Source organism: Lepidochelys olivacea, assembly GCF_965140295.1.
Source record: "Lepidochelys olivacea isolate rLepOli2 genome assembly, chromosome: 16".
Classification (NCBI taxonomy): Eukaryota; Metazoa; Chordata; order Testudines; family Cheloniidae; genus Lepidochelys; species Lepidochelys olivacea.
In genome coordinates, this window is record NC_140426.1 from 2542675 (window position 1) to 2570329 (window position 27655).

At 45.6% G+C, this 27655-nt stretch overlaps 1 protein-coding gene across 2 annotated transcripts in view; it reads right to left on the reverse strand.

The window, feature by feature from the left end:
• Window positions 1-27623, reverse strand: part of SLC31A1 (solute carrier family 31 member 1) — a 58215-nt gene extending 30592 nt beyond the window's left edge. The window contains exon 1 of one of the 2 annotated variants that reach the window (XM_084650087.1): window positions 27469-27623. In XM_084650087.1, the coding sequence (XP_084506213.1) occupies window positions 27469-27505 (37 nt within the window). In that variant the 5' untranslated portion in view covers window positions 27506-27623. Of the gene's footprint in view, window positions 1-13691; window positions 13770-27468 lie in introns of those variants that run through there. The other variant, XM_084650088.1, reaches the window with a different exon arrangement.
• Window positions 27624-27655: the final 32 nt, after the last annotated feature.

The window sequence follows — 27655 nt, forward strand, 5'->3', positions numbered from 1 at the left end:
CACTCAGATTTGGCCTGCCTGGGCTCCCATCATCATGATGGCTGGGCCAACCTTGAGTGGCACGGGGACCCCAGGGGTTGCAGTGCCTGGAGTGGGGAGGCAAGCCCAGCCAGCCCTGTGGGACAGGAGCCACAGGAAATGCTATGTGACCCTTTGAAACATTCTAGTAACCCAATTTTGGATCCCAACCCACAGGTTGACAAACCCTGCTCTAGACCATAATTAACATATTTAAAGAGAAAATGTTTCCAAAGGGAAATCAGGAGGCTTCTGAAACTAAATGATTTGGAGACACTCTTATCTAGATTCCTGGACTTTGAGAAGAATGTATCCCAAAAGATGCAGTGGCCACATAGCAGCCCTCCAGTGGGTACTGATCAGCAGCAAGGCTGGTATTAATAATTTGTTATAGCAACAGCCATATTACTCAACTCTTGCACTGCACGGTGCTTTGTCTTAACACGATGAGGCACAGGGACAGCCTGACAAGATCTATTTACGCAAGAGTCTGGCACGGAGTTATAATTAGGAGCAGGTTGCTTATCAAAGTTATCTGCTCAATAGCAGAGATGTTATTAAATCAATGAGCAGCCTGGTCATGATCAGATTGAAGCTTAGTCCCCCATCTTGCCGGGGCACTCATGGACAGGTCAGAAAAACAGTTGTGACAAGACAGCCAGTTTGAAAGGCACAATCCTCATCCTTCCAACTAGGGGCAGTTTGCCTACAACAGTATTACCTTCCCATGTGTATCTAAGAGAAAAGACAAGATAGGTGTAAGCTGATTTAGAGAACCCACTGTCAACTCTGCCACTAATTTCTAAAGATATTTTAATGACCAAAGTGCCCGCATTAGAGCATGCAGGCACCGTACATCCTAAACAAGCCATTTAAAAGATACCTTCAGCAATAACACGCAATTAAAAGCAGATGTTAATGTGCTCCCAAAGAGGGCTGATCCCAGGCACCAGGAGGCAACTTCAGAAGATCCTTCTGTATGCCCCTGCGTGTGCAAAGGACACTTGTGAGAATCTCATCAGGACCATACTGTTACAACTGCACCTCTGCTGTATCCTGCCACATGCTATAAATGCAGAGAAAGCATGACAGAGAGATGCAATGAGCTCTGCTCCCACAGTATTGGTAATGCAGAGATGGGTGAGCCTAGCTAGAACAGCAAAACACAGAGCACCCCAGAGAAGGAGCATCTGCATGATTCTATGAAGGGCTAACAAAGGGCAAAAGAGGGCACGCACAAGCTGACTGGTTCATTCTATACTTTTCCCTCTTCTGCTCACTGGCACTGCAGAGTGCATTGACTTTTAGTAGGCATCAGACTGGCTCTCTGGTTTCTCATGCTCCCACGTCAACGGTCTTCAAGCTTCTGCTTTCCTGTGACATGAAGAGGAGATGCTTTTCAGAGTAGGGAGAGTCTTCATTGTGTCCTGGACAGCACAGATGGTATTGAAGCATGGACAGTCAGTCTAACCCTTGTGCCGAGTTTGTCTCTGCTGGGGATCTGACCACTTCATGGATGCTTTTCACCCTACTCTTGCTTTGGCATGAGGAGCTCTGCTAAGTGTCATGTTTGCCATGGCCATGATTTCTGTGGCAAAACTCAGGAATATTTCATGGTCTTTTCCCTCCAGCTGCATGCTACTGAGTAAGCCTTTTCCATGGACTGTTCTCACACATTTCGCTGTTGTGCTGTTTTGATAGCTGTCCCTAATAGTCTGAAAGCTTATGAAGATATTTTCCATTAGAAAAGGATTAAGCTAACAGTCAGTAAAACGGCATGGGCCTGGACTTTTTGTAAACTAAAATTATGACCTTTGCACCGTTGTCGTGACTTTCCATTTGTTGTCACTTCAATCAGCCCAAGCAGGCTTGTTAGGGGAGCTGGAGTTTGCAGCAGGGTCTTACATAAGAACTTACTCATCTCCAAGCCTTGTGCAGCCTGTACAAAAGCCATCCCTCTGCTTTTAGGACACATTTTTAGATGTTTAGTTGCACAAACGCTGAATGAATTATTACTTGTACTTACACTTCCACAGGGCCTTCCGCCCAAGTGTTTCAGAGGTGGCTCAGCATCATCCTCCCTATTTGACAAAAGAGGGAAACTAGACAGAGAGGTCAAGAGGAGGAATCCAGATCCCATTCCTCCTACCCTCCTGGGTTTTCACAAAGCAAAAAAAATAGTCAGTAGAAAGATATTGCAAAAAAGGGTCATTCTGAACCCTATGAAATGGAAACAACTAACATTTTTCACAAAGTCATTTACCTGTTTTTAGCCAGCTTTATCAAAGAGTCTAGGTAGAGAGTTTACCATCCAAAAACAAGGGATAACAGCCAAGATTTACCACATCCAGGTATTTGTTTTTACCTTGGGACTGGCAGCTATTCCCAAATTCATAATAGAATAGATTAAATACTACAGCAACATCCAATAGCATGTTTTAGCAGCAGTCACTATACTAACAAGACATTACTACTACTTTGATCACATATAGACAATTTCCTCTTTCACAGCTTAGAACAATTCATCTCAGTAACACACAGAAAGCACTACTGGAGATCTTAAAAGGACACAGTCTACTTTAAAAAATATTTCAGACTGGTAAAAACACAAAAACAAAAAATACCCCACAATTACTGTTACAATACCCAAGATGCCAATAAGTGAAGGAGTATAAAGAAAAAGGTTATTTATTTTTCCAGTTCATTTATTTTTTATATTTAGCACTGCTGTCAGTTGCTGGCTGAGTATGTTCTCTCCATGTGCTGCACTGGTTCTGGCCAGGCAGCCAGCACAGCAGACCTCGATCAAACTGTCCAAGAAGATCAAAGACTCAGTTCAGTGGTGAAGGGAGTCAGCCAGGTTTATTGTCAACAAAGCACAGTAATAGCATCCCATAGATTCTACAGGGATACTAAAACAGGTATGCTGTTACAATGGACCACAATCAGTGAGCAGCAGGCCCTTTGGCCAGATAAAGACACTCGCGGTGACAACTCTTTTATTCCCCAATACAAACCAGTTACATGTTCCTCTGATGTGGTTAGTTACCACCCTTTACCTTGTTCCTCTTGGTTCGATCAAAATCTCGATCCCAGTCATCCTGACCTTATCTTTAGGAGGGGTATCGGGGTGTTCTGACATGACCCTTCTGGAATGGGTTTATGCAGGTATCCAGTGTCTAGCACTTCCTAGGAGTGTTTGTGGTTTTGCAGTATGAGCCATGTTCACGGACCAGACAATGAACCTGCGAGCAGGCATGTTTTGTAACAGGGCCTGACTTTTGCTCATAGTCTGACTCTTGCTAACTTTGCTTTATCTCAGCAGGGCCTGACTTTTGTTTAGGCCTTAGGCAGCATACCAGGCTCCATGTTTCCGGCGCTCTCCTTCTACTACAAGCACCAGCACTATGTGAGCAGTTTCAGTTTTCAACTGTACAGTAAAGTTTTTCCATCAGTTTCTTCTGCTGTTTGTGTGGGTCTTTCACACAGCAATGAGTACATGGGGGCCAGGGGAGAAATGTAACAAAGCTCATAAAAATGGACTCGGGGAGTCCCACCATTGCAAGTTGTGACATTACCCAGGGTACAGTCTGGACTGTTGAACAGCTGTGTCCCCTCAATTCTCCAATCTGAGGTGCCTTGTACACAGCTTTGCTGTGAGAACAACCACTCATGGCCAGTTCACACACATCCTCTAGCATGCAAAATCACTCCCAGTTGAACTGCATGAATGCTCTGGCCTGCCACTCATGAATTACATACAGGGCAACACCAGCAAACTCCCAGTCCCAGATCTTCCCCCGGAAATGTGCATCTTATACTGCTCAGCTCTCTACTGGACAATGGAAGCTCATATAATGTCCATCATTTCATCAATGGCAAATGATATGCACAGACCTTGTTATCTCAAGTAAAGGTTCCTAACATTTCATTCCAACACACACTGGCTTAGATAAAACAATAAAACCAGCTTATTAGCTATAGAAAGATAGATGTTAACTGATCACAACTAATGAGGCTTAAAAGTCAGAATTGGTTAAAAAGAAAATAAAAAGATAAAATGCAGACTAATATCTAACTTAGCAAGTTAAATGGATTCAAAGCAAAGGTTTTTCTCACCACATGCTTTACAGTCTTTACTGTCTGGAAGCCTCCAGACCAGGACCCCTCTCCCAGTTCAGTGTTTCTTCAGTTGTTGTTGCCCTGAACAGAGCACCGTACAGAGGTAATTTATGTTGTGGGTGTTCTCTATTCTTATAACTTTCTCCTCTCTTTGAGGATTATCTCCAGTCGGGGTTCAGCTGACAGCCAGTCTGTTTACAGGAACCCCCAGCTATTCTATTGTCTATATGTAAAGTTCTTGCTTACCTAAGTGAGAGTTTATGATAGTCCATTTGATTATGCTAATCAACCTGGCCCAGGCGTCAATGTGTCTTTTGTCTCTGAAGAACTGGTTTGGGCCTGCTTTTCTAACTTCGGGACATGTCACTGCAGTGTTATCCAGCAGACCCTTATAACTTTACATACAATGTTGCCACACATTTTACCAGGAAAACAACATTCAGCAGATTATGAGTTTTTAAATGATACTTCACAAGCAATGTTCCCTCTAATTTTTTACATGCATGTACAAATGAATTTGGTTTTGTGAACCAATATGGAGGTGATGTGTGGCAGGGATGGGGCCAAGGGGTTCAGAGTGTCAGAGGGGGCTCAGGGCTGGGGCAGAGGGTTGGGATGCAGGGGGGAAGGAGGGGTTGAAAGCTCTGGGGTGGGGCCAGGAATGAGGGGTTTGGGGTGTGGGAGGAGGCTCAGGGCTGGGGCAGAGGCTTGGAGTGTGTATGTGTGTGGGGGGGGATGAGGGCTCCAGCTGGGGGTGCAGGCTCTGGGGTGGGGCTGGATTAAGAGGTCTGGAGTGCAGGCTGCCCAGGGGCTGTGGCAGGGAAAGAGGATTCCCCCCAGCCCTCTCTCGTCGCAGTAGCCCGGGGTTGGGGCACCTCTCCCCAGCCACAGCAACTCTCCCCACCTGTGCAACCCCTGACAGCCTGCTGCACAGCCACGCAGCTTAGAGGGAACTTAGCTCACAAGGCATAGTTTGTACAACATTTATCATAGTTTTGTAAAAAGGATGATCTTAGGGATACAGTTTTTCACACAAGTATAGTACTTGAAAGACCTTTCTGGACCCCAACTAGATTTTGACTTGACAGCGTCCCTTTGACCCCCACAAACAAGCTCCAGATCACGACAGGTTCTCTGTCATACAGATCTTGTGAAGAGATTCTGCCATCAATCCTGCGGCTACTTTATACCATGAAGTCTACAGAGTGTCCACATTCATCGTTCACTAAAGTCAGGAGGAGTCATTAGAAAAGCGTGGCAGAGTCTGGCCAGTGTAGTTACTAGGAGCCCATCTGTATGTTCAATATCAGCTTCAAGATTTTGGCTGAAGTTCTAGCCATCTATCAAGAGCAATGCTTCTCAGACCCACTGTAAGTGGATCCAACTCCATTAGAGTTCAACCTGCTTAACATGGGTAAAAAGCGGGCCCATGATTTCTTAAGCTCAGTCTACACTAGGAGCACTTCACCAGTACAGGAATACCAGTCTATTATACCAGCAAGGCACTTCTAGTGCGGCAGCTGTTATATTGGCGAAGCAGCACTCTGTACCGCTGCAGGAAAACCACCCTGCATGAGTGAAACAAGCTATACCAGTAAAAGTACAGTTCTGCACCTGTGTTGATACTAGGGGTTTCTGTGGGTCAGGGCTCACACCTCTTCAGACTCAACAGGAGACAGCTATGCCAGCAGAAGTCTCTAACGTAGAGCTGGCCTGGGAGTCAGGTCAGATTCACGGAAAGCCACTTTGGCCCAAACAATACTCATACTTCCTGGAACACAACTCAACATGCACATAAGCAACCCATGGCAGCAATGGTTCTTGGACTGCAGATCATCCTTTGGATTTTCACTCCCACTCCACCGGCTTGGTCTTGGTTCCAAGCTCATTAAAGCTAGTTTTGTTACTGGGCGATAGTGCCCAAAGCTTCTCGTCAGAGGGATTCTCTGCACATAATTCAGCTCAGAGCCACAGAGCACTCGCTGGTCAAGTGGGGAGAGCTGGCCAATCAACCATTACTGGCTCCCCTCCTGTCACCAGTGGAGAAGGACAGAACAGCCAGGAAGGGAAGAGGCAACAATCTCCTCTTCCTCACGTAATTAACTCTTTTCAAAAGAGACAAACCGCATTCAGTAACAGCACTTTCCTAACATTACTCAACCACAGCACAACTGCTGTAGTTGTCACAGAGGTGTTGTGTAATTGAGAGTGAGAATGTGACCATGAGATGGTTGAGTTCAGGATCCTCACAAAAGGAAGAAATGAGAGTAGAAAAATACAGACCCTGGACTTCAGAAAAGCAGACTTTGACTCCCTTAGGGAACTGATGGGCAAGATCCCCTAGGAGGCTAATATGAGGGGGAAACGAGTCCAGGAAAGCTGGCTGTATTTTAAAGAAACCTGATTGAGGGCGTAGGAACAAACCATTCTGATGTGCAGTAAGAATAGCAAATATGGCAGGTGACCAGCTTGGCTTTATAGTGAAATCTTCGGTGAGCTTAAAACACAAAAAGGAAGCTTACAAGAAGTGGAAACTTGGACAGATGAATAGGGAGGAGTATAAAGATATTGCTCGAGCATGCAGGGGTGTAATCAGGAAGATCAAAACACAACTGGAGTTGCAACTAGCAAGGGATGTGAAGGGTAACAAGAAGGGTTTCTACAGGTATGTTAGCAACAAGAAAAAGGGCAGGGAAAGTGTGGGACGCTTACTGAATGGGGGAGGCAACCTAGTGACAGATGATGTGGAAAAAGCTGAAGTACTCAATGCTTTTTTTGCCTCGGTCTTCACAGACAAGGTCAGCTCCCACACTGCTGATCTGAGCAATACAGTATGGGGAGGAGGTGAGCAGCCCTCAGTGGTGAAAGAACAGGTTAAGGACTTTTTAGAGAAGCTGGATATGCACAAGTCTATGGGTCCAGAGCTAATGCATCCGAGGGTGCTGAGGGAATTGGCTGATGTGATTGCAGAGCCATTGGCTATCATCTTTGAAAACTCGTGGCGATCGGCAGAGGTCCCGTACGATCGGAAAAAGGCAAATATAGTGCCCATATTTAAAAAAGGGAAAGAGAACCTGGTGAACTACAGACTGGTCAGCCTCACCTCAGTCCCTGGAAAAATCATGGAGCAGGTCCTCAAGGAAACCATTTTGAAGCACTTAGAGGCAAGGAAGGTGACCAGGAACAGTCAACATGGATTCACCAAGGGCAAGTCATGCCTGACCAACCTGATTGCCTTCTATAATGAGATAACTGATTCTGTGGATATGGTGAAAGCAGTGGACATGATATAGCTTGACTTTAGCAAAGCTTTTGATATGGTCTCCCACAGTATTCTTGCTCGCAAGTTAAAAAAGTATGGATTGGAGGAATGGGTTATAAGGTGGATAGAAAGCTGGCTAGATTGTCAGGCTCAACAGGTAGTGATCAACGGATTGATGTATAGTTGGCAGCCAGTATCAAGCAGAGTGTCCCAGGGGTTTGTCTTGGGGCCGGTTTTGTTCAACATCTTTATTAATGATCTGGATGATGGGATGGATTGCACCCTCAGCAAATTTGCAGATTACACTAAAATGGGGGGAGAGGTAGATATCCTGGAGGGTAGGGATAGGATACAGAGGGACCTAGACAAATTAGAGGATTGGGCCAAAAGAAATCTGATGAGGTTCAACAAGGACAAGCGCAGAGTCCTGCACTTAGGATGGAAGAATCCAATGCACCGCTACAAGCTGGGGACCGACTGGCTAAGCAGCAGTTCTGCAGAAAAGGACCTGGGGAGTACAGTGGATGAGAAGCTGGATATGAGTCAGCAGTGTGCCCTTGTTGACAAGAAGGCCAACGGCATTTTGGGTTGTATAAGTAGGGGCACTGCCAGGAGATTGAGGGAAGTGATTATTCCCCTCTATTCAGCCCTGGAGTACTGTGTCCAGTTTTAGGCCCTCCACTACAGAAAGGATGTGGACAAACTGAAGAGAGTCCAGCAGAGGGCAACAAAAATGATCATGGGGCTGGGGCACATGACTTATGAGGAGAGGCTGAGGGAACTGGGATTGTTTAGTCTGCAGAAGAGCGGGGGGGGGAGATTTGATAACAGCTTTCAACTACCTGAAGGGGGGTTCCAAAGAGGATGGCTCTAGACTGTTCTCAGTGGTGGCAGATGACAGAACAAGGAACAATGGTCTCAAGTTCCAGTGGGGGAGGTCTAGGTTTGGTATTAGGAAACACTATTTCACTAGGAGGGTGGGGAAGCATTGGAATGGGTTACCTAGGGAGGTGATGGAATCTCTTTCCTTAGAGGTTTTTAAGGCCCGGCTTGATAAAGCCCTGGCTGGGATGATTTAGTTGGTGTTGGTCCTGCTTTGAGCAGAGGTTTGGACTAGATGACCTACTGAGGTCTCTTCCAATCCTAATCATCTTCTTCTATGAATGTGAGTGCTCACAAGACATATTCCATTATGGAAGATGGGTGCATCCCTGGCTATTAGCCAGGATGGTCAGGTATGCAACTCCATGCTCTGGGTGTGCCTAAACCTCTGACTACCAGAATGGGAATGGGAGGACATGGGATGGATCACTAGATAATTGTCCTGTTCCCTCTGAAGCCTCTGGCAGCAGCCACTGCCAGCAGACAGGATACTGGGTTAGATAGATCATTGGTCTGACCCAGTATGGCTGTTCTTATGTTATCCGATGCAAGCCACACTGCGAGAGTTTGAGAATCCCTGCTTAAGCTTTTACACAGGAACCAATGTGGGGGAGGGGTGGAAGGGTTCAGCACTGCTACTGGTTTAGGCCCTGGAATACTCTTCAATTGGTATTCAAGCCAAACCCAGCACTAAAAGTCCTATCCGGCAAGTTACACTAGGTGCCCTCAATCCCTCAGGGGACAGGTTCCTTAGAAAATGAATGGTTTCAGAGTAACAGCCGTGTTAGTCTGTATTCGCAAAAAGAAAAGGAGTACTTGTGGCACCTTAGAGACTAACCAATTTATTTGAGCATGAGCTTTCGTGAGCTACAGCTCACTTCATCGGATGCAACGATGAAGTGAGCTGTAGCTCACGAAAGCTCATGCTCAAATAAATTGGTTAGTCTCTAAGGTGCCACAAGTACTCCTTTTCTTTTTAGAAAATGAATGTTTACCTCATTCTCTATAGAGATACTGTACTTTGCATGTACATCAGAGCAGTTTCCTCTAACATTTTTGTCCTGCCTACAATCATTTAAAATTATTTCAGAATTTTTGACTAACTGAAAATAAATCAGAAATGTGACCCCGTAATAAATACTTGACCAGGGAATATTTTCATCACACTTTGAGAAACAATCTTAAGTGGCACCCAAAGAAGTTAAAATTCTTCCAATACATCCCCAAGATATCAGTGAGGAAAAAAAAACTTCTCCACTTGCAGAAAACTTAAGGTGACTCATCACACCCTACCGCATACACTAGCTGGCCTTGCTCCCTAGCAAGATAACAATATAACCTAGCTCTTATACAGATGAGCAAGTCTTACACAGAGACCATAAAATAAGACAGAGGACACTAAATGTGATGACAACATTAGTTTATCAGTGACCACACTGAGCAGGAACCAAAGGCTGACAAACACAGAACCTCTCCACAAACTGACCCTTGGGGAGTAGATGCAGGAATGGTTCTCTCTTAAGCGGTACATGAGAGAAGCTGGGGTCAAGATTTTCAGAAATTGAAACCTAAAAATAAGCATCTGAACTGGGTACCTGTATACATGACTTGCTATTTCATCCCCTTCTGAGATCAATGGGAGCTGTTGACTCCTCAGCACCTTTGAGAATCAGGCCACTTGGTTAGGAACCAAAATATAGATTTAGGAGCCTAAATTTAGCCTCCTACTTTTTAAAATCTCAGCCTGGGGTCTCTTGCCATAGAAACCCTCCACAGAGGAACTCCGTGTAACTCACTTAGGGAGTTACCACGGAAAGATGCACCACCTATACTGCACAAAGCATCTGAAGGTCAATTCAAAACATTTTGAGAATTTACAGAACACAAACGGCATCCTACAGGAGTCAATACTCCTTCTGAATTAAGTATTAGAAAACCACTCAATTCCTTGTTTACACATATTGGTCTAGATCAGTGGTTCTCAAACTAGGGCCGCTGCTTGTTCAGGGAAAGCCCCTGGCAGGCTAGGCCGGTTTGTTTACCTGCTGCGTCCGCAGGTTCAGCCAATCGCGGCTCCCACTGGCCGCGGTTTGCCGCTCCAGGCCAATGGGGGCTGTGAGAAGGGCGGCCAGCACATCCTTTGGCCCGCGCCGCTTCCCGCAGAACCCATTGGCCTTGACTGGTGAACCGCAGCCAGTGGGAGTCGCGATTGGCCGAACCTGTGGACACGGCAGGTAAACAAACCAGCCTGGCCAGCCAGGGGCTTTCCCTGAACGAGCAGCGGCCCTAGTTTGAAAACCACTGGTCTAGATGATTCATATAAAATTCTATCTATCCCTGTGATTTCATATTTAACCATTTCAAACCATATTTCAAACATAAGCTCCCAAGCTGCTTTTTAGCATAGTATCCAAGGACTAACTGGCTCATAGTCTCCTTTCCTTTTTGGCATGCATACAATGAAGTGGGCTGTAGCTCACGAAAGCTTATGCTCAAATAAATTTGTTAGTCTCTAAGGTGCCACAAGTACTCCTTTTCTTTTTGTGGATACAGACTAACATGGCTGCTACTCTGAAACCTTGCCTTGTTGTATTTCATAGAATCATAGAATATCAGGGTTGGAAGGGACCTCAGGAGGTCATCTAGTCCAACCCCCTGCTCAAAGCAGGACCAATCACCAACTACATCATCCCAGCCAGGGCTTTGTCAAGCCTGACCTTAGAAATATCTAAGGAAGGAGATTCCACCACCTCTCTAGGTAACGCATTCACCACCCTCCTAGTGAAAAAGTTTTTCCTAACATCCAACCTAAATCTCCCCCACTGCAACTTGAGACCATTACTCCTTGTTCTGTCATCAGCTACCACTGAGAACAGTCTAGATCCATCCTCTTTGGAACCCCCTTTCAGGTAGTTGAAAGCAGCTATCAAATCCCCCCTCATTCTTCTCTTCCGCAAACTAAACAATCCCAGTTCCCTTAGCCTCTCCTCATAAGTCATGTGTTCCAGTCCCCTAATAATTTTTGTTACCCTCCGCTGGACTCTTTACAAGAAGGATGTGGAAAAATTGGAGTGTGGGGCCCAAAACTGGACATAGTACTCCAGATGAGGCCTCATCAATGCCAAATCGAGGGGAATGATCACATCCCTCGATCTGCTGGCAATGCTCCTACTTATACAGCCCAAAATGCCATCAGCCACCTTGGCAACAAGGGCACACTGTTGACTCATATCCAGCTTCTTGTCCACTGTAACCCCTAGGTCCTTTTCTGCAGAACTGCTGCCGAGCCATTTGGTCCCTAGTCTGTAGTTGTGCATGGAATTCTTCCGTCCTAAGTGCAGGACTCTGCGCTTGTCCTTGTTGAACTTCATCAGATTTCTTTTGGCCCAATCCCCTAATTTGTCTAGGGCCCTCTGTATCCTATCTACCTCTCCTCCCAGTTTAGTGTCATCTGCAAACACCATCCTCCAGATCATTTATGAAAATATTGAACAAAACCGGCCCAAGGACCGACCCTTGGGGCACTCCACTTGATACCGGCTGCCAACTAGACATGGAGCCATTTCCCTTAATCTAAAGTAAACAAAAGAAGATAATAAGCCATACGACTGTACTTTGCTCCTTCACTTTATCTCTTAATGTCTATTTAGCAAATGTTTCACAGGTGAGCCTCAGTTCATTGAGATTGGGGTGCAGCTCCTGTACTGACTACACAACTGTGACTTCTGGGGATTACCCATGCACGTAAGGGGTTTTGTCACCACCCACCCTCTAAACTTTGGGGTGCCTTAATGCTATGCTACTGTGGTTCAGCTCTCTGACACCAGTAGCCTGCCCATAAGCACAAGGTCTCCCACTAGCTTCCACCAGCCTTGTTACTCCTTGAAGGGTTACAACCAACAGCTGTTCTGGTCCCAAGTCTCCCCAAATCTACCCACCCAGATTCTTAATTACCAGACAACTCTGACTGTTCCTCTTAGGTTAGTCACCCGGGAAGGCATGAAACCTCTCCACCCCACCCCCCCAGTTATCAGTTCACTTTGGTGCACACACTCCACACAGTTTACACAACAGAGACCCACTTGGAGTATTTAATAGAAAAACCACGGATTCAAAGATGAAATAGTAAGGGAGGACATACGTATACAAGTTACACAGAAAATAAACAAAGACCCAACCCCAGCTTTGACACCTCTACGTTCGATAAATTCTAGGGCTGTCAAGTGATTAAAAAAATTAATTGGGATTAATCGTGCGATTAATCATGCTGTTAAATAATAAAATACTGTTTAAATATTTTGGATGTTTTCTACATTTTCAAATATATTGATTTCAATTACAACACAGAATAAAAAAGTGTACAGTGCTCACTTTATATTTATTTTTGATTACAAGTATTTGCACTGTAAAAAAAAATACTATTTTTCAATTCACCTAATACAAGTACTGAAGTGCAATCACTTTATCATGAAAGTTGAACTTATAAATGTAGAATTATGTACAAAAAAAACTGCATTCAAAAATAAAACAATTGTGACAGGGTCGGGCCAGATGGCTATAGGAGAGTAATAGAAGGCAGATATATTAGCCCCAGGTTAAGTAGGTCCCTTTTCCCTGGGTAAGGTAACAGGGAAGGTTCTAGAACAATCAGGAACCTTCTGGAGACCATTAAGACAGGCTGATTAGAACACCTACAGCCAATCAAGAAGCTGCTAGAATCAATTAAGGCAGGCTAATCAGGGCACCTGGGTTTTTAAAAGGGAGCTCACTTCAGTTTGTGGTGTGCGTGTGAGGATCTGGGAGCAAGAGGCACTAGGAGCTGAGAGTGAGAACGCGGACTGTTGAAGGACTGAGGTGTACAAGCATTATCAGACACCAGGAGACAAAGTACAACAAGGAAATAGTTTCCATTCATTCATCAAGGAATGGGTGAGAGCCAGGATGACACCCTGGGAGCACTTCCCCATCATCCAGTGCATTTGAGAGTACCAAAACCATTAAGATATTTTTGCCTTTATGGAGTCAAAAACCTATCCCTCAAAAAACTACCATTTTTGTCAACTCACCAAGACAGCAGTTTTCTCCTCTGTGGGGATTGGGAGGGTGGGAAGGGAGATGAGAGAAGATGACAAACAAAATCCTCTGGAAGTGATAATGCCTTTAAAGGGTATTTTAGGTGGGCAAGACAACTTGATCATTCTTACCGATCACTTTTAGGGCTTGGCAAACACAGCACTGGATAGGGAACAATCAGGGACCAACAGAGCAGTTTGCTCCGTGGTCTAAATGAGGACTATCCAGCACATAAAACACCCTATTTCCTTCACCTCCTAAGGTTTGCAACACCCCCATACACCCTCCAAAGGAAGCCAGAGTCACGGCCAGAGAAGCTGTGCTGGGTACTTACTTTCCCAGAGCCAGTTTTCCCATCCACTGTCTCCAGGAGACCCGTCTTCCCCAATACAGCAATCCTTAGATGGATCAAAGTTTTTAAAAGGGCAATTTCACATAATGCTGACAAGCAGAACCCAGATCCATTATCTCTACCTTGTGACTAATTATTAACTACTACTCAGATTTAACTAATACCTTTTCCTACTCCCAGCGCTTTTACTGCTATCTTAGTCCTTTCGTTGCCAAACCCCCAGCCTATCCGAAATCAGGTCCATTTAGTCCTAGTAACTTCAGAGAGACTGAGTCACTCTTGGCATATTGGGGGAGGGAGGGTTGGGGGAGGGTGTGGATCATGGTAGCGGCTGGAGGCAGGAAGGATTCAGCACCATTCCATCCGGAGTCAAATAATCCGTCCTCCAAAACACTGATGTTTTCAATGAAACAAAGCCAAAGACTTTGTACTGTGTAAGACACGTAGTTATAACTGGTCCGGCAACAGTTCTGGGGAGGCAGCCTGCTGCAAGCCTAGCTGGCCGCATAAGAGCAGAATCTACATGGGCAATGAGGGGGCTGGGTGGCTGGAGTGAGGCTTCCCTTTCCCCGTGGGGTATCTATCACCTCTCTTACAGGTGGATACTATGCTTCCAGAAGCAGCACAGTTCATAGTTTCTTCCCAGCTGGCAGAACGAGGACATCATAGTTCAGGCTTTTAAAATACAATAAGGGGCTGAGGCAAAGCAGGGGGCTGGCCTGTGGGGTGACTGGAGAGGAATGGTCACAACCTAGGGACTCCATTTTCCCCTCTACTTGTAGACGTGGTTGGCACTGAGGCAGGGAGCACAGAAGAGAGGGAGTAGGCAGCACATATGCAGCATGCTCCCATGCGCAAGTGCCAGGGAGAGCCCCTGTGTGGAGCATGATCTCCCAACAGGTTCCCAACTGGAAACCCTGTGGGACATAATGGTGCTTCTTACACTGTGAAATCCCCACCCTCCAGCACATCTATCTCTCCCCACATTTTAGTGTAATCTGCGAACGTCCTGAGGGTGCAATCCATCCCATCATCCAGATCATTAATAAAGACGTTGAACAAAACCTGAGGCACTCCGCTTGATACCGGCTGCCAACTAGACATTGAACCGTTGATCACAACCTGTTGAGTCGGACGATCTAGCCAGCTTTCTATCTACCTTATAGTACATTCATCCAATCCATAATTCTTTAACTTGCTTTAAGAATACTGTGGGAGACCATAACAAAAGCTTTGCTAAAGTCAAGGTATATCACGTTCACCACTTTCCCCATATCCACAGAACCAATTATCTCATCATAGAAGGCAATCAGGTTGGTCAGGCACGACTTGCCCTTGGTGAATCCATGTTGATTGTTCGTGATCACCTTCCTCTCCTCCAAGTGCTTCAAAATGGATTCCTTGAGGACCTGCTCAATGATTTTGCCAGGGACTGAGGTGAGGCTCACAGCTCTATAGTTCCCCGGGTTCTCCTCCTTCCTTTTTTTAAAAACCACGAACACCATATTTGCCTTTTTCCAGTCATCCGGGACCTCCCACAACTACCATGAGTTTTCAGAGATAATGGCTAATTGCTCTGCAATCACATCAGCCAAGTCCCTCAGCACCCTTGAATGCATTAGATCTGGACCCATGGACTTGTGCACGTCCAGCTTTTCTAAATAGTCCTTAACCTGTTCTTTCACCACTGAGGGCTGCTCACCTCCTCCCCATACTGTGCTGCCCAGTGCAGCAGTCTAGGAGCTGACCTAGTCTGTGAAGACCGAGGCAAAAAAAGCATTGAGTACTTCAGCTTTTTCCACATCATCTGTCACTAGGTTGCCTCCCCCATTCAGTAAGGGTGCAACACTTTCCCTGACCTTCTTGTTACTAACACCTGTAGAAACCCTTCTTGTTACCCTTCACATCCCTGCAAGAACCTAAAGTTCGAGAAACATTTCTCAGTTTCTCTAATGCTTATATTTTAAATTTTACATTCTAGACATTTGTTTCCACCTTTCCTTATGCTATTTTTGGAATCCTTCTTCTCACCTTAAAAGCATCTAACTCATCCCCTCCAATTTCTGGCATTCCTCCTCTCACATCTGAATTCGCTGTAGCCTAGCCTCATTTGCAGACTGCACTAATTCTTCTTGCAATGAGAGCAAACTAAATCTGGAACCCAACGTTATATTAATAGACTTTTCACACTCTGCGAGAACAGTCTTCTAGATTCCACTGCAGGAACACAAAACATGTTGTAGGTTCTTACCAAATTTTTGTTAAAAATATTCCTACAAAAACTGTGCATAAAATCCAGCTTTTAGGAGATATTGCCAAGATAGGTACAGAACCCAGAAGTCACTATAAACAGTCCCTTGGTTTAGCCCTTAAGGGTATATCTACACTGCAATTAAAAATCCACGGTTGGCCCATGCCAGCTGACTCTATGGGGCTGTCTGATTGCAGTGTAAACATTCTGGCTCAGACTGGAATCCATGCTCTAGGACGCAGTAAGGAGGGAGGATCGCAAAGCTCAAGCTGCAGCCTGAGCCTAAACATCTACACAGTAATATTCCTGGGGGAATTCTGCACCAAAAAATGTAAAATTCTGTATACGATATTTTAAAATTCTGCATATTTTATTAATCAAAAAACCACAATATAATCACACCAGTTTCAATTATTATGGTAATTTATTTCAAAATACCTTTCAGCAAGTATGTCTGTAATAAAACAGACAAAAAACTAAGATCCAAGAAATATTTTTAACAAATAGATTCCTTCCTACTCATATTAATACAGAACTTTGAATAATAATAATTCATTTAAACTACAATACAGAAATGTATTTCCCACCCCCCGCATAAGCAGCGAGAAGGCTTGGGGGAGTCAGAGGTAATGGAGGAGCGGAGGGAGAGGGAAGTAATTGCTCGGAAGCAGCCTGAGAGTGAACCTGGAGGGTTGTTGGGTGTGGCTAGGAGAAGTATGGAACAGATTTTTTTGGACGGGAGAGATGGGATTGTTAGTGAGTTGGAGAGCATCCCCCATGCAGACCCTGGCTCATCTGTAGCCTCTCCCACTCAGTCAGACACATCTGCCCCTGTCCCTGTGTATCCCTGCACTCTCCTTTCCCCATCCCTATGTGACCCTGCACCACCATTCCCATTCAGTCCCTGGCTCAATACTATCACCCCATTAGCTCCTGTGCCCCCACCCCAGTCTGCCCCACCTCCCACTAGCCCTTCTGAACTCCAGTGTGTGTGACTCCCCAGCAGCCCCATGTGCTCCACGCTGTCCGTCCCCCCATATCCTATGCGTCCCCACCTGGCTGTGCAGGCAGGGTGCTGTGAGGACTGCAGTCACTGCCCCCTCCCTATCAATGGCTGTCTACCCTCTGTTCTGATGCCACAGCAGCCCCTGGTGGGCAAAAGGTGTAATTGCAACTGGTAGAATCTATTTTATCTGGTGGGGAGGAGGGGAATTCTGCAGGGGATACGAATTCTGCACGTGCATGGTGATACAAAATTACCCTAGGATTAAATTAAACAGCCCGTTAGACCAAGCCCTGAATCAGCCAGCATGAGCCAGCCATGTGGACTAGCATGCTTATATTGTGGTACTTTGACTAATAAAATATGCAGAATTTTTAAAATATTGTGCACAGAATTCCCCCAGGAGTACTATTTGTTGGGGCAAGGGGAGGAGAGATATCTGCTTGTTCCAAACATCTTTGTGTTCATCACACGAATGATCATTTTACCCTAGGTTTGCGCAGAAAGGTGGTAACAGTCAGCTATGTGAAATACGCAGATATGGAGGCAGTGAACACTTAGAGGTAGAGTTTGCACATCAATTCCAGTGTCCCCTTAGTATTCTATTAAATTAAAGTCTAATTTAAACCTCATAAAGAGTTTCAGAAGATAATGCACCACAAAGAGGATTACAGGGATGCTAATATGGCTTAAAAGATACTGTGACAAAGTTCCTCCTCTACCTTGGTGGGTCCTGCTCTTATTGGCGGATTTGCTCACCTCAGAGATTCATGGCAGCCCTCTGTTTGGCCACTTTCGTAGCTCAAATCTGCTGTTTTACTCGGATAACATCATCACTGGCCAACATGGGGAAAAGGAAGGAGAACAATCCCCACAGTCTCTGCTGGTCCACCTAGTGGGTTGGGGGACAGGCCAGGGACCTTCCCCTCTGGTGGGACCCACAGTGCAGGTCCTGTACAGGTCCTCCTCCTGTATCCAATAGGGGAATGGGGGGAACCCGGGCCCGCCCTCTACTCTGGGTTCCAGCCCAGGACCCTGTGGATCACAGCTGTCTACAGTGTTTCGTGTAACACCTGTGTGACAGCTACAACTCCCTGGGCTACTTCCCCATGGCCTCCTCCCAACACCTTCTGTATCCTCACCACAGGACCTTCCTCCTGATGCCAGATTGCGTTTGTACTCCTCAGTCCTCCAGCAGCATGCCCTTTCACTCTCAGCTCCTTGTGTGCCCCTCACTGACTGAAGTGAGGTCCTTTTTAAACCAGGTGCCCTGATTAGCCTGCCTTAATTGATTCTAGCAGCTTCTTAATTGACTCTAGGTGTCCTAATTAGCCTGTCTGCCTTAATTGGTTCCAGCAAGTTCCTGATTGTTCTGGAACTGCTCCATTACCTTACCCAGGGGAAAGGGACCTGCTTAACCTGGGGCTAATATATCTGCCTTCTATCACTCTCCTGTAGCCATCTGGCCCGACCCTGTCACAATACATACATAATTTTTAATGAAAAAATAATTGTTATGGCTTGCTCAGTTGCCTCTGAGCCCGAAGTAAATTAAAGTCAAATTGTTTCAAAGTGAATGTAATAAATGCTTCTGAATAGACTTTAATCCCCCTCAAGGTGCCACATTATAGTGCTCCCATAAATTTAATTGTTTGGGGATTATTCATGTCAGAGAAAGCATGGCAAAATAGTTATACCATGGGACTGCAGCATGAACCTGAATGTGTCACTTATCCCCTTTTTACAGATAGGCTAATACTTGTGTGTGCTGACTTTCAAAGTTCATGAAGTGTTTTAATCCTCAAATGAAAGGTGCCCTAGGAGGACATACATTATTAGTAGTACTAAAGATGCTGTGCTTTATCTCCTTACATTGCTTCATAAATATCTCATATACAAAAGAAATTGGATAGAAAGGGTAAGATTTCCAAAAACATCTAAGTAACTTAGGAGCCTGAATCCTATTTTCAAAAGTGACTATGTCACTTCAGAGCCTAGGGAGTTAGACTTGTGAAGAGGTGTGGTTTCTGATTGACAGCGCTGTTCCAGAAAAAGCCCCTACTGTAAACCCACTTAAACTGGCAAAACTGTGTCTTTGTTCATATAGCTTATTTTGCTTGGGCAGGGGAGGGGGGAGCAGGGGGAAGCCATTGGAATAAACTATACGGGCAAAAGCACAATTTTGCCAGGATAAGCTGCATTCACACTAGCAGCACTTTGCCAGTATAAAAACAACAAGGAGTCCGGTGGCACCTTAAAGCCAAACAGATTTATTTGAGCATAAGCTTTTGTGGGTAAAAAACCCACTTCTTCAGATGCATGGAGTGAAAATTACAGACGCAGACATAAATATACTGGCACATGAAGAGAAGGGAGTTACCTCACAAGTGGAGAACCAGTGTTGACAGGGCCAATTCGATCAGGGTGGATGTGGTCCACTCCCATCAATAGATGAGGAGGTGTCAATTCCAGAAGAGACAAAGCTCTGGTCCACTTCCTGGACACTACAGTGCAAATAAGTGATGGTCACATAAACACCACCCTATACCAGAAACCTACTGACTGCTATACATGCCTCCAACTTCCATCCAGGACACATTGCACAATCCATTGTCTACAGCCAACCCCTAAAATACAACTGAATTTGCTCCAATCCCTCAGACAGAGACAAACACCTATAAGAGCTTTATCAAGCATTCTTAAAACTACAATACCCACCTGGGGAAATAAGGAAACAGACTGACAGAGCGAGACGGGTACCCAGAAATCACCTACTACAGGACAGGCCCCACAAGGAAAACAACAGAACACCACCGGCCATTACATACAGCCCCCAGCTAAAACCTCTCCAGCACACCATCAACGATCTACAACCTATCCTGGAAAATGATCCCTCACTCTCCCAGACCTTGGGAGACAGGCCAGACCTCTCTTACAGACAGCCCCCCAACCTGAAGCAAATACTCACCAGCAACTACACACCACACCACAGAAACACTAACCCAGGAAACAATCCCTGTAGCAAACCTCGTTGCCTACTCTGTCCCCATATCTACCCTAGCGACACCATCAGAGGACCCAAACACATCAGCCACACCATCAGAGGCTCAATCACCTGCACGTCTACTAATGTTATATATACCATCATGTGCCAGCAATGCCCCTCTGCCATGTACATTGGCCAAACCGGACAGTCCCTACGTAAAAGAATAAATGGACACAAATCGGGTATCAGGAATGGCAACATACAAAAGCCAGTGGGAGAACACTTCAATCTTCCTGGACATTCTATAACAGATTTGAAAGTAGCTATACTTGAACAAAAAAGCTTCAGAAACAGACTTCAAAGAAAAGGAGTACTTGTGGCACCTTAGAGACTAACCAATTTATTAGAGCATAAGCTTTCGTGAGCTACAGCTCACTTCCATGAGGAAGTGAGCTGTAGCTCACGAAAGCTTATGCTCTAATAAATTGGTTAGTCTCTAAGGTGCCACAAGTACTCCTTTTCTTTTTGCAAATACAGATAACACGGCTGTTACTCTGAGACTTCAAAGAGAAACTGCAGAACTAAAATTCATTTACAAATTTAACACCATTAATTTGGGCTTGAATAGGGACTAGGAGTAGCTGGTTCATTACAGAAGCAGTTTTGCCTGTCCTGGAATTACACCTCCACATCTATTGTTGGGAGTGGACTACATCCACCCTCATCAAATTGGCCCTGTCAACACTGGTTCTCCACTTGTGAAGTAACTCCCTTCTCTTCATGTGTCAGTATATTTATGTCTGTGTCTGTAATTTTCACTCCATGCATCTGAAGAAGTGGGGTTTTTACCCACGAAAGCTTATGCTCAAATAAATCTGTTAGTCTTTAAAGGTGCCTCCGGACTCCTTGTTGTTTTTGCAAATATAGACTAACATGGCTACCCCCTGATACTTTGCCAGTATAGTACACCAGTACAGGTATACCCAGAAGCACGCTCCTAGTGTAGGCATGGGCTCAGTTTCACTTAGCTTAAGAGGCTTCACTGCAAAAAAGGTGTGTTTTTACTAACTCTATATAGAATCCTAGCAGAGGCAAGACTCTAGTTTTTACCTCAATACAGCTGGGTGGGGTAGGGGATACAGTATTGACCTTCACTTGCCACATCAAAATAAAATCTGCCTGTTGCCTTTTCTCCACTAGGATTTTTCATTGAGATAGGGGTTGTGGTATGTGTTTTGTTTGCAGTGAAGATACAGCTTTTATTTATGTCTGTAAAAGATTCAAATGCAATATTCTCCACGGAAACCAGATTACCACTCAACATTTCCCCCTGCCCCTATCCCATAGGAACCTACAATTACACTGGCCTACTGTCTGGATCTTCTTTATCTCTAGTTCTGGATCACTAAAAAAAAAAAAACAAAAAAAAACACCCATCTAATTCAATGTCAGTTCAGGCCCACTCGTTTGAGGATTACAAAGGATGAATATAAACAAATAACAAGTACGTAGGGACAAAGGATGAATATAAACAAACAACAGAAGTATGTAGGGACAAAATTAGAAAAACCAAGGCACAAAACGAGATCAAACTAGCTGGGACATAAAAGGAAACAAGAAAACATTCTACAAATACATTAGAAACAAGAGGAAGACCAAGGACAGAGTAGGCCCATTACTCAATGAGGGGGGAAAGACAATAACAGAAAATGTGGAAATGGCAGACATAGAATCATAGAATATCAGGGTTGGAAGGGACCTCAGGAGGTCATCTAGTCCAACCCCCTCCTCAAAGCACGACCAATCCCCAATTAAATCATCCCAGCCAGGGCTTTGTCAAGCCTGACCTTAAAAACTTCTAAGGAAGAAGATTCTACCACCTCCCTAGGTAACGCATTCCAGTGTTTCACCACCCTCCTAGTGAAAAAGTTTTTCCTAATATCCAACCTAAACCTCCCCCACTGCAACTTGAGACCATTACTCCTTGTCCTGTCCTCTTCCACCACTGAGAATAGTCTAGAACCATCCTCTCTGGAACCACCTCTCAGGTAGTTGAAAGCAGCTATCAAATCCCCCCTCATTCTTCTCTTCTGCAGGCTAAACAATCCCAGTTCCCTCAGCCGCTCCTCAGAAGTCATGTGTTCCAGACCCCTAATCATTTTTGTTGCTCTTCGCTGGACTCTTTCCAATTTATCCACATCCTTCTTGTAGTGTGGGGCCCAAAACTGGACACAGTACTCCAGATGAGGCCTCACCAATGTCTAATAGAGGGGGACGATCACGTCCCTCGATCTGCTCACTATGCCCCTACTTATACATCCCAAAATGCCATTGGCCTTCTTGGCATCAAGGGCACACTGCTGACTCATATCCATCTTCTCGTCCACTGTCACCCCTAGGTCCTTTTCCACAGAACTGCTGCCTAGCCATTCGGTCCCTAGTCTGTAGCTGTGCATTGGGTTCTTCCGTCCTAAGTGCAGGACCCTGCACTTATCCTTATTGAACCTCATCAGATTTCTTTTGGCCCAATCCTCCAATTTGTCTAGGGCCCTCTGTATCCTATCCCTGCCCTCCAGCGTATCCACCACTCCTCCCAGTTTAGTATCATCCGCAAATTTGCTGAGAGTGCAATCCACACCATCCTCCAGATCATTTATGAAGATATTGAACAAAACCGGCCCCAGGACCGACCCCTGGGGCACTCCGCTTGATACCGGCTGCCAACTAGACATGGAGCCATTGATCACTACCCGTTGAGCCCGACAATCTAGCCAACTTTCTACCCACCTTATAGTGCATTCATCCAGCCCATACTTCTTTAACTTGCTGACAAGAATACTGTGGGAGACCGTGTCAAAAGCTTTGCTAAAGTCAAGAAACAATACATCCACTGCTTTCCCTTCATCCACAGAACCAGTAATCTCATCATAGAAGGCGATTAGATTAGTCAGGCATGACCTTCCCTTGGTGAATCCATGCTGACTGTTCCTGATCACTTTCCTCTCATGTAAGTGCTTCAGGATTGATTCCTTGAGGACCTGCTCCATGATTTTTCCAGGGACTGAGGTGAGGCTGACTGGCCTGTAGTTCCCAGGATCCTCCTTCTTCCCTTTTTTAAAGATTGGCACTACATTAGCCTTTTTCCAGTCATCCGGGACTTCCCCCGTTCACCACGAGTTTTCAAAAATAATGGCCAATGGCTCTGCAATCACAGCCGCCAATTCCTTCAGCACTCTCGGATGCAACTCGTCCGGCCCCATGGGACTTGTGCACGTCCAGCTTTTCTAAATAGTCCCTATCCACCTCTTTCTCCACAGAGGGCTGGCCATCTATTCCCCATGTTGTGATGCCCAGCGCAGCAGTCTGGGAGTTGACCTTGTTAGTGAAGACAGAGGCAAAAAAAGCATTGAGTACATTAGCTTTTTCCACATCCTCTGTCACTAGGTTGCCTCCCTCATTCATTAAGGGGCCCACACATGCTTAATGACTTTTTGTTTTGGTTTTCACCAAGACGACTGGTGGTGATTGGACATCTAACACAGTGAATACCAGTGAAAATGAGGTAGGATCAGAGTCTAAAATAGGGAAAGAACAAGTCAAAAATTACTTAGACAAGTTAGATGACTTCAGATTACCAGGGCCTGATGAAATGCATCCTAGAGTACTCAAGGAGCTGACTGAGGAGATATCTGAGCCATTAGCAATTATCTTTGAAAAGTCATGGAAGACGGGAGACATTCCAGAAGACTGGAAAAGGGCAAATATAGTGCCCATCTATAAAAAGGAAAATAGGGAAAACCTGGGAAATTACAGACCAGTTAGCTTAACTTCTGTTCCCGGAAAGATAATAGAGCAAATAATTAAGCAATCAATTTGCAAACACCTAGAAGATAATAAAGTGATAAATAACAGTCAGCATGGATTTGTCAAGAACAAATCATATCAAACCAACCTGATGACTTTCTTTGACAGGGTAACAAGCCTTGTGGATGGGGAGAAGCGGTAGATGTGGTATATCTTGACTTTAGTAAGGCTTTTGATACGGTCTCCCATGACCCTCTCATAAACAAATTAGGGAAATACAACCTAGATGGAGCTACTATAAGGTGGGTGCATAACTAGTTGGAAAATTGTTCCCAGAAAGTAGTTATCAGTGGTTCACAGTCATGCTGGAAAGGCATAACAAGTAGGGTCCCACAAGGATCGGGTCTGGTTCTATTCAATATCTTCATCAATGATTTAGATAATGGCATAGAGAGTACACTTATAAAGTTTGTGGATGATACCAAGCTGGGAGGGATTGCAAGTGCTTTGAGGATAGGATTAAAATTCAAAATGCTCTGGAAAAACTGGAGAAATGGTCTGAAGTAAATAGGATGAAATTCAATAAGGACAAATGCAAAGTACTCCACTTAGGAAGGAACAATCAGTTGCACACATATAAAATGGGAAATGACTGCCTAGGAAGGAGTACTGCGGAAAGGGATCTGGGGGTCATAGTGGATCACAAGCTAAATATGAGTCAACAGTGTAACACTGTTGCAAAAAAAAGCAAACATAATTTCGGAATGTATTAGCAGGAGTGTTGTAAGCAAGACACAAGAAGTAATTCTTCCGCTCTACTCTGCGCTGATTAGGCCTCAACTGGAGTATTGTGTCCAATTCTGGGCACCACATTTCAGGAAAGATGTGGACAAATTGGAGAAAGTCCAGAGAAGAGCAACAAAAATGATTAAAGGTCTAGAAAACATGACCTATGAGGGGAGATTGAAAAAATTGGGTTTGTTTAGTTTGGAGAAGAGGAGACTGAGAGGGGACATGATAACAGTTTTCAAATACATAAAAGGTTGTTACAAGGAGGAGGGAGAAAAATTGTTCTTCTTAACCTCTGAGGATAGGACAAGAAGCAATGGGCTTAAATTGCAGCAAGGGCGGTTTACGCTGGACATTAGGAAAAACTTCCTAATTGTCAGGGTGGTTAAGCACTGAAATAAATTGCCTAGGGAGGTGGTGGAATCTCCGCCATTGGGGATTTTTAAGAGCAGGTTGGACAAACACCTGTCTAGGATGGTCTAGATAATACTTAGTCCTACCTTGAGTGCAGTGGACTGGACAAGATGACCTCTCGAGGTCCCTTCCAGTTCCAGGATTCTGTGCTCTGATTTGATCATAAACTGCAAAGAGTAGAAACTAGAACTACTAGTATAAGGCATTTGACGCTAAGTCCAGCAGCTTACAAGTTATCAGGCCTTAGACTCACACTATTCTAATTTTTCTTATTAGTTTTCTTTCCCTCATACTTCAGATCCATTGCAATTTCAGTGTCACCTAAGCTCTAGTCTGCTACAGCTAAGAGCCAAGACTACAGCCACTTAAATGTAGACAGGAATCCCTGCTTTCCAAGGGTAAAAAAGCATTCTTTTCGGAGGCATGATCTGCTAAAATCATCATGAAAAGGCTTGGAACAAATTCCTTGCTGGCAGGACCAGTACAAACCTTTTCAGGACCAGTAAACTTTTCCAAGTATTGGCCATGAACAAGGTAGGAAAAATAGCAATTTTGTGTTCCATTTTCCTTGAAATATTTACTTTTGCAAAACTTCCTCATGGAGTTGTGTATTGCACAACACTTCCTGCACTCCAGGCCACTTCTCAGAAGCCAGACCAAGTCCAGAGCATGGAGGACTGTCTACATCTTTTATTATCCCGCCAACACAGCAAATTGTAGATTTACATGGTCACTGCTCAGATCCATAAGCAAAGCTGTAATGCCCCTTGCTTGGCAAAAACAATATTGTGCTCCTATAAACAGTAAAGTCTTGACATATTGTTGGTGCCTGACCCTCCTGCTGCACTTGCACCTCTACCACTGAAATAGTGAGAGTGTGTTAAAAATAGTATGTGGAGATTTTCTCATGGGCAGTTCTAGCTCTCCCCTTAGAAATCAATACTCTTGTAAAAACAATGAGGAGTCCTTGTGGCATCCGATGAAATGGGTTTTAGCCCACGAAAGCTTATGCCAAAATAAATTTGTTAGTCTCTAAGGTGCCACAAGTACCCCTCGGGTTTTTTTGCTGATACAGACTAACACAGCTACCACCCTGAAACCTGTCACAATACTCTTGTGTGAGGGAAGTAAACAGAACAGATCTGCTTAACAGCAACCTTCCCATCCACACCAGACTAACCCCATAGACTCACCAACCAGCACCATGCTCCTACCCACTCACCTCACCACAACTTTATGAGTTCAGGGATGTGCCCCTGGGTCAGAACCTGGTGCATCACTGCTACCTAACTCCTATTTCTTTGTGCACAGTGTAAGCAACAGTGGAACTTGGAGCATCTGAAGTCTCAGAATCATACCAGATTCCTTCAATTTGGGTTCTGCTCAGGCATCGTTCCATAGAGGGTTAAAGGACAGACAAGTCAGCAGGAAGTGGAAGGTACTGGAACTCATGGCCCAGAATAGAAGCCAGGCCGGAGTCAGTCATTAAAGTAATTTAAAACAAAATTTTTTCTACCCTCAACACACCCTCCCTACAGCTTTTTTCGCAGAGGGGTTGTATTGAGAAATGCTAACCAAGTATCAGTGGCAAAGCTTGAAATGCAAATACTACTACATCCGCCAGTAGCCGGGTTCAAATCAGCAGCAGTCTAAGTGTTGTATAGTCAGAATTCAAGTACAAGGCACTTTACTCAGAAACCCTATAGCCATGCTACATCATGTGCTGTGATCATGCCAGAATTCATAAGCTAAGGACTGGGACAGTCAATACGCAGACACGAAATCCTCAATGAAAACGTGCAGTGCTGCAGAAACTGGTGCTAGTGGCTGAACTGGGGGGTACCCCTCCCGCTGAGTCTATATGGCCAAAGCCCCTGTGTGCGTCCAGTGAACACTGGTTATGAGAGGGGTCACTTTGGATGGGACGCCAGACCCAGGGCTTAATCAACGGAGGCACTTCTCATAGGAATATGGAGCAGTCTCTAGGTTCCTGGCCAAACTCCAAGTTCAGTCCGTTCAATCTGCCTCCCTAAACGCCCTCTACAGTGTCATTCTCTTCGGTTACTCTGCACTTTTATGTCCTGTCCTAAACTGCGGCCCAGGCTGGCAGGCAACGTTGAGCAGCCGCGGTGCCCCACGCCTGCCCGGGGACGCGAACGCCCGGGGCCCCCAGCGGAACGTGCTCTCGGGGGGCGTCGTGCAACCGCGCGCGTCGGCTCCCTCGGAGACAACGAGGGGTCACACCCTCTGCCTCCAGCGCGGCACGGACGTCAGGGAGCCGGGCCTCGCCGGCGGGCCCGTCTCCCGCCCCAGGATCCGAGCCGCCCCGGCCGCGGCCCCGCCGCACGGAGCGCGAGCGGCAGAGGCGAAGGGCCCGGGCGAGCCGCTGGCAGCGCTGGGAACGGGACCCAGGCGTCCGGGCTCCGCCGCCGGCTCGGGCTGCAGGACCCCGGGCGGCCCCTGCAAGGGACCGGCCCCCGCGGCGGGCACAGGCCGCCGCCGCGCCACTCACCGCTCCGGACCGGCCACCGACACGACACGCCACTCATCCGCCGCCCCGGCCCACTCCAGGGCTGCAGACCCCGCCCCTCGGACGTGGCCTCGGAGCTGGGACCTGCCCTGGAAGGCGGGATGTCGCCCCATTGGGCAGCGCGATCCGCTCCCGGACGGGAGGGGCGCTATTGGTCCGTGAGGCAAAG